This window comes from Caretta caretta, chromosome 5 (genome assembly GCF_965140235.1).
Source record: "Caretta caretta isolate rCarCar2 chromosome 5, rCarCar1.hap1, whole genome shotgun sequence".
Lineage (NCBI taxonomy): Eukaryota > Metazoa > Chordata > Testudines > Cheloniidae > Caretta > Caretta caretta.
In genome coordinates this window covers 129,644,118-129,652,274 of record NC_134210.1, presented here as the reverse complement: position 1 = coordinate 129,652,274, position 8,157 = coordinate 129,644,118, and the positions used below count along the sequence as shown (strand labels likewise).

General features: G+C 46.4%; 1 protein-coding gene across 2 annotated transcripts in view; it reads right to left on the bottom strand.

Annotated features, from left to right (window-relative positions):
- Nucleotides 1-6,664, bottom strand: part of IDUA (alpha-L-iduronidase) — a 79,936-nt gene extending 73,272 nt beyond the window's left edge. For both annotated transcript variants that reach the window (XM_048851473.2, XM_048851475.2), the window contains exons 1-2: nt 5,636-6,664; nt 83-223 (exon numbers count right to left, since the gene is read on the bottom strand). In XM_048851473.2, coding sequence (XP_048707430.2) covers nt 83-223; nt 5,636-5,778 — 284 coding nt within the window. In that variant the 5' untranslated portion in view covers nt 5,779-6,664. The remainder of the gene's footprint in view (nt 1-82; nt 224-5,635) is intronic.
- Nucleotides 6,665-8,157: the final 1,493 nt, after the last annotated feature.

Below are 8,157 nucleotides of genomic sequence, written 5' to 3'. Positions count from 1 at the left end.
GAGCTCCTAGAGAAGGAAACATGATTTTGTTTCTCTAACACATTCCATTGTTAATTGTTGAGTGTCAGAAATGTTCACTCACCCCACGGTAATTAGTTCCAGTAACCAGTGAATTCGAACTTGTTCAATGCCGCCATGTGGTACCGAAGACACATATGCAAGGTTCAGCTCTTGGTCTTTACTGAGGTCAAATAAATCCGCTCTGCTGTGAGGTAGAGGAGGACTGGAGGTGGGAAAAACAATAGGTCACAGAACAGATCAGTGCAAGAGCCAGGAATAAAATCCAGGCCTCTTCAGTCTCAATTCAGGGTCCTGTCCATGGGGATACACTGCTTTTGCTGGAGTAGTAAGTGCAGCTCAGCAAAGTGGAGTGAGGAAATTGAAACATGACTTGGGGTTTATATCTTCTTGTTACAAGTTAGCATCAGAATACAGGACCGTGAATCATTCCATGGGTAGCAGGGCAGGAAGATTTTGCCTCAGATTACTTAAACTCAAACACGCATAAGGAAAATAGGCAACAAGAGAATTCCCTGGGAGTAATTAACACTGTTCTAAGCATAGTGTCAGCCTGCCTGGCTCCCACATCTACTGAAGCCAACCAAAATCTTCCATAAGTCATGTAGGGGTTTGGTCTGTCCATTGACTTCAGCAGAGTTGGCTCAGGCCTCAAGAAAGCACATGCTGCTGTGGACGTTCTGCCATGCAAGTCTCTCAGTGTATGCACTCCACTGCCATACTGTGCCTCGCCCCTGGGCACATGGGCACGGGTGTTTGCCATGGGACAAAGCAGGCTGAGAAACCCTGAGCCATATTTAATTCTTCATTGATGTACAGTAACACACTCATGTTAACACTGACTCTCTGGGGCCCACTTATTTCATTGAAATTAACAACAGGGGGAAGACTCCGTGTGCCCTTTGCCCCACTTTTGAACCCACAAAGAATAGCTACTATTTGGAGGGAAAATGTTTTCTCCAACAGTTAGAATATGCTCTGAGTTTGTTGGGTTAAGTGCTAACTGTTGGGGTTGCAGCAACAGTGGGGGACTGGACGCAGTGACCCAGGAGGGCCTTTCAGTCCTATGTTCCTAAATACAGGTCTCCTGTGAATGCCCTAGTTCTCATAATTCAGCTTCGTTTTTACAGAAAAGAGAGAACATGCTAAATCATTGCAAGACTTGGGTAAAATATATCCTGATACACTTCATACTTTTCATATACTTATGAAACTTAATAGAACTGAATATTGTGCTGGTTTACTTTGTTACGGGAGCATAGCTTCATTATACTCATAAAAAGAAAAGGAGGACTTGTGGCACCTTAGAGACTAACCAATTTATTTGAGCATAAGCTTTCGTGAGCTACAGCTCACTTCATCGGAGGCATACTGTGGAAAGTGTAGAAGATTGTGTGTATATAAAAAGATCTTCTACACTTTCCACAGTATGCCTCCGATGAAGTGAGCTGTAGCTCACAAAAGCTCATGCTCAAATAAATTGGTTAGTCTCTAAGGTGCCACAAGTACTCCTTTTCTTTTTGCGAATACAGACTAACACGGCTGTTACTCTGAAACCTATACTCATAAAGAGCCTATTGTAATGCATACTCACTCATTGTGGGTAGCTGTCGCCTTCTAGTGGCTGGACCAGATAGAAGTTTGAATCTGCTACTGCTTCCGAGCCAATGGACCTAGAGCTTCAGCTCAGTGGTTCTCAACCGGGAGTCTGTGGCCCCGTGGGGATCTGCAAACCCTTTCAGGGGGGCCACGGAGCCCCACCACTGAAACTCCAAGCTCCAGTGCCGGCCCCCCACCCACTGCAGGGCTGAAGCCGGGAGCGGCGCAGAGCTGAAATCCCGAGCTCCCCTTCCCCCACCCGCCCTAAAGTCGGAGCGGCAGGGAACTGAAATCCCGAGCTCCCCCCACCTCCACGATGAAGCCGGGAACAGCAGGGCTGAAGCCCAGACACAGGCAGAAGCCCTGAGCCCATGGGCACAGTTGAGGGGGCATGAGGGTCTTGCCCCTGCAAACTGCAGTGCCTTACCCAGAGTGGGGCAGTCCTAGGGGCAGCTCTACCCCCCCACACCCCCGACATCTCTTCCTCCTCTCTCAGCCCCCCTCAGGTCCCACCCTCTGGCCAGATCCTAGGCGGGAAGCCAGAGCCAGGCAGTGTGGGCAGCTGCTCCTCTGGCTGGTGATACCATGGAGTGGGCAGTCCTGGCATTCCCCAGTCTGCTGCTGGTGCCCGGGGTTGTGGCTTCTCCTCAGCTCCCAGCCCCGTTTGACTGCTCACACAGCTGGTCAGAGCTGCCCAGACGGGGACCTGGCTCCTGGGCTGGCAGAGCCCTCGGGGAGCAGCCACTGGCACACAGCGACAGGTGAGTGGCCCGCTGAGATGAGTCAGGAGGTGGAGGTGGTGCTCCCTCCCTAAACCCTGCTGTGCGGAGCTGGCCCGAGCCCTCCCAGTCCTTGCCCTCCCCCTCAAAATAGAAGTTAAACTATGCCTATGCTCAAGGGTCTCACCCCTGGCCTGGAGCCCTGAGTCCTGCCTCCCCCTCTGGGCCCTGGAGTTTTTGTAGCATGTTAAGGGGGGCCTCAGAAAGAAAAAGGTTGAGAACCCCTGCTTTAGCTCAAACACCGCTTCACATTACTAAACCCCTTTATTTTGCAAAGACCTACAACGGATTTAGCATGGGTTATCCTATCTCAGCAGCAGCTTTTGTCCTCTGTGGCTTGTTGTCCTGGTATCTGTCCTTTCCCTTTACTTTTCCTTTCTAGTTTACATATATCAAGTCTATAGAATCTCAGAACTTGGTGTTTCGAAGATTTCATCAGTGTTCTCTAGCAAGTCCCAAATCTGGTCTCTGTCAGATCATCTGATATTCCCATGACATGGAAAGAGGAAACTACATTCAACAACTAGACCTACTTCTGATTCAGATTTCCAGTTAAGCCCTTTTGGGGTTCCTGTCTGACTAGATGTGAACTGTGGCCTGATGTAACAGAACCGTTGTTTGTACCTTTTCTGCCTTCCTTTTAATCTGTTTTCCTTTCCTTTTGGAGAAACTGTAAATGGAGGTTTGTAAATTGTAACCAAGATGTTTTCAGCTAATATTAATAATAACCTCAATCATTTAAGAAAAAGTTTAAGAAAGCTGGCTTTAACTTTCCTTTCCTGTACACTTAGAAATATGAAATAAAAGTTTTTTATAGCATGGTGTGGTTCAGAAGTTAAACCTTAAACTGTTCTAAAAATGTGTTGGGGTTTAGCACTAACTATTCAGTGTCTTTGACGATGTCTAAACAATCTATAACATGGACTGTCCACTCCAGAAACATGACAGTCACAATCAACGCTACCATCTAATGTTCTGGCATTTCTAAAAGCACAAGTGTTGACTCCAGCTTTCCCTCATCTTGTTGTCTTGGAGATCTTAAATGTGAGATCTTAGCCATTAATTTAAAGGGAGGGAGGAAAGTGTGTAAAATCTTTAAAACACTTTCTTACAAGTGTTGCCTTGGTGTGAGTTGAATACTGTATGTAAAGTAAAAGGAGTTATTTGAACAGTCTAAGTAAAAACCAATTTCCATTTCTATTAGGTTTTACTTCCAAGGTTTTTCCAATCTCCTAACATTGGCAGTGCCTAGAGATTTAGGTAATTCTACCATGTTTTTCCTAATGTAAAAGAGAAGGTGGGAACCTCACACTCAAAAGAGAGACTGTAGATGTCCCTTAGAAAAGGGTACACTCACTTTTTCCAACACACACTCTGCTGATTCCAATTATTTGGGGGATGCAGAACTACCCCCACCTCACATTTGGCTGAGTGGGATCACATCCTGTCTCATTGTGCTGATGACTGTCTGCCTTAACCTATGCAGTGGTGTAGTAGCCCTGTCGGTCCCACAATATTAGGATACAAGGTGTGAGGCAATATCTTTTATTGGACCAACTTCTGTTGGTGAGAGAGATGACATTTCGAGCTTACACAGAGCTTTTCTTTGGGGCTGGGAAAGGCACTCAGAGTGTCACAACTAAATACCTTGTAAATACTCTGCCAGGATGAGGCATCAGAACCCTGCTCCATCTCCCTGTGGGTCCTGGAGCCCAGCATAGTGTAATAAGGTTACATGGTCACAACTACCTTGTATTTATCTGCGACACTCTGAGTATCTTTCCCACACAGGAGGAAGAGCTCAGTGTAGCTCGTCTCTCTCACCAACAGCAGTTGGTCCAATAAAAGATATTACCTCCCCCACCTTGTCTCCAGCTTAACCTATCACAGACTTCCAGCTGCAGAGTAACCAAGGCACTGCTCTGATACCAGTAACGTGGCAATAGCGTGGATTGGGAACTCTGGCTCCCTAGGCTGCTCGACTGGAAAAGAAATCACACATTTCTCAGGCAATGGGCACATGTGATAGATACTCATGTAAGATGCCACATATTAGTTTACCGGTCTATTTTGGGGTCTGCCTAGGAGGCAGAGCAGTACAATCCTATCCATGGAGGGGGGAGTAAATATGTGAGCCTGTTACATTACAATATGCTGGGTTCCTGGACCCACACCGAGATGGAGCAGGTTCTGATGCCTCAGACTGGGAGACTAAAAGAAAAGGAATACTTGTGGCACCTTAGAGACTAACCAATTTATTTGAGCATAAGCTTTCGTGAGCTACAAAGCTCATGCTCAAATAAATTGGTTAGTCTCTAAGGTGCCACAAGTACTCCTTTTCTTTTTGCGAATACAGACTAACACAGCTGTTACTCTGAAAACTGGGAGACTATTTATCCAATGCAGGAAGACAGATGTAGAGTCCCTAAGGCAAAAAGAAGGTGAGGGGATGAGAGGTGCACTTGCTGGGAAAAGCCCCTAGAGAAAGTCAGCTCAGGAGTGAGTTCCACCTATGGTTTGTTGGGGCTTTAGGCACAATTAAAACACCAAAGTGATGGATGAGTTCTGACTATTAACCCAGGGTGTACTGTATTGGGAGAAGGCCCTGCATGTTCACAGGCCCCTGAAAGGGCTGGGGAAAGAGCTTTCAGCTGAATCTTCTATCCTGTCCTAGGACCCATTTTGCTGCTCGAGACAACAGTAATATAATACTGGTCCATATTCTGCTCTCTGCTACAGCTGTGCAACCCCGCTGCACTAGAAGAAACTAGCAATCAGTAGCTAAGTGTGGGAAGGCACAGGATATGATGCTTTGATGTCTGGAAAACAGAACCTGAAAATCTGACTACCTGAATTGGGTACCTGCCTTCTCAAACTTACAAGACCGGTTTAGCTTACCTGTGGGGACTGTTTAGGCCATAAAGAAAAAAACCTTCCTCCCTCCTTGACTATCCCATGGGTGGTACCAATGCAATATGTAAAGGAAAGCATCCTTGCTTTCCTACAGATGGTATGAACTTCAGTAGGAATCAAGTATCAGAGGGGTAGCCCTGTTAGTTTGTATCCACAAAAACAATGAGGAGTCTGGTGGCACCTCAAGAAGTAGGTTATAGCCCACGAAAGCTTATACCCAAATAAATCTGTTAATCTTTAAGATGCCACCGGACTCCTCACTGTTTCAGTAGGAATCTTTCTTTCGAGTTGGATTTGTGAGTGTTCAGAAAGCAAAGGACGCTTACCAGAAGCCAGTGCTTTTCCAGAAGTGCTTCAGGGGTCTTTCAAACTGCGAAACATCCACGTGTAGCACGTACGATCCAGAGGCCGCACGGAGCAGCATGTGCAGGATTATTACCGCGGTCTCCCAACTCCGAACTGAACCCATGGGGCCCAGGGACAAGGGCCGGGATTAGACTAACGCCGCCCCAGGGTCGGAGCTCTCACTGAGGAGCAGGCATCCCAACAGGCTTCATCCCAGGGGTCCCCCCAGGCATCTCAGCTCCCCAAGCGGCAAAAAACAAGAACAAAACCTGGCCGCCGAACACGGAGGCGCAGCGGTGGGGCGGCCGCCGAAGACTAGTCGCGTTCCCGCCGAATTCCCGCCGCCACCGACGGCGAATTGCGGCCCCACAGCCCGACGCCCTGCCGCCCCGCGCACCTGCTCGGTTCGCTGGTGCCTGGAGCCGGCCCTGTCAACTCCCGCTCCGCGGGGGCCTGGACACGGGGACTCTGTTGTTACGCTAAGCTCCGACTGCTCGTGGGTCCGCTCCTCTCTTGGGCCAGGCGTGGGAGAGGTTCTCCCTTTAGCGGCTCCATCGAAAGCCAAAGCGTAGCTCTTGAAATACAGTACACCCCTCTTCGTGTTACACAAATGGTTTCCCCTGCTTACTTCCTGCTTTCCAAATCTGCCAAGTGTTAAGGCAGACCTGCAAAAATAGGAAAGAAACAGAGACTGGAAAAATCTGCAGAGAACCGGGGAAGCCAGCAGCGCTGGAAACGTGCTTGGAACCAGATCCTGGGGGGATTATTCTAGCAATTCTGTGCCACGTAAGTACTTTACTTGTGGATCAGATTTTGCAGAGAGGTGTTTTCCTACGGCTGGCTCAACCAGAAGCAGAGAATCCAGATGGAGGCACACTGCACAATAGTCCTTGGGCTCTCGAGTTCTGAAGGGAACGTGAAAAAAACAGCTTGTAAAGGAGCACTGCCATCAGGGGCCCGTCGGAAAACCTTTGCAACAGTTTCCTCGAACCAGAAGGAGGATGGAGAAGTGCCACAGGGTCGAGAATTGGGCGGAGGGGTGAGGAAACTGAGTATTTCAAAATGGTATGGAAACGAATGGTAATTTTTGGCAGTGAGTGGAAGTGAAATTTTATGTAAGCTATGGCCAGTGTTACCTCTGTACCCTCCTGGATTTCAGGGTGCAGAAGCAAAGTTATTTTACAAATACACCAAGATAATAGATGTGTGATAGGAAAACATTCTTAAATAGAAACTTTAGTTATGAAACAACACGTAATATTATCCCCAAAGTAAAAATGGGGCAATACTGTAAAATTATATGTTAGAGGAATTCGGGTTTCATAGCAAAGCAGAAATAAAGATGTTTTCTGCTCCCACATAATCTGCAGTGGCTGTATGGTGTAACCACACCTTTTTCCTTTAATACTTCGAAGCAATTTTATATAGTGGCTTTCTTTTCAGTGTATCTGTCTTTCTATATCTTCCTGCCTCCCATTTTTAAATGTGGGTCTTTTCTTCCTTTTGTTGCATTTTGGAGGGAGGGAGTGCATTTTTGTTTTCCAGTTTTTGCTTTCTCTTTGAATCTGTCTGTTACAGCTTGGTTTACTTTTCATTTTAACTTTGCTTCTTTTCATTTACTTTCTCAGTGTCTTCTATTTCCTTGACTCTGTTTTAGTACTTATCTAGTACTAGAAGCTGGTTTTGTCTTTGTCATCCCCTTCCCTTCCCCCTTTCTACTTCCTTCCTGTTCTATTACAGTAGGCATGTCTAGAAAATAAACTCACCTAAGGTGAGGACTAACACTTACAAAATAGGTTTCAGAGGGGTAGCCATGTTAGTCTGTATCAGCAAAAACAACGAGGGGTACTAAATAAATTTGTTAGTCTCTAGGTGCCATAAGGACTCCTCAGACTTACAAAATAGTTACCCTCCTGAGTCTTTCTTGCCAGATGTCCCCATTTTGGTCACATCCCAGTTACCTATATTCTACACATACTTGGTGTATTTGTACTTCTATTGTTTGAAAACTATTTTTAGTGGAAATAAAGAATAATGAAACTGAAAATGTAGGGTTTTTTACACTGAAAAGGAATCTCACAGCACTTCAATTTTGCCCCATCAGTACTTTTTTCTCTACTCATTTGGGGCGTTTGTTCTACATTTGGGCTGTAGCACATGGAAAGAGAAAGCTAGAACAGTTTAGGTTTATAACCACTCAAAGGGTAGCTTACCACTCCTTTTGGGTGAGTCCTGCTGTTGGCTTCTGACAGCTCTGTCCTTCGCAGATTCAGCTACTGCCAGGAGTACATTATGACTTAACTGTATGTACATTTAGGACTGGTCTACACTACAGAGTTAGATCAACTAAGACTGCTTCCGTTGACCTAACTCTGTAAATGTCCACACTACACCATTGCTTCCGCTGATGTAAGTCACCCATTACACCGACATCATAACTCCACCTCCATGAGAGGTGTAGCATTAGGTTGATGTAGTTAAGTCAACACAGTGTCCGTGTAGA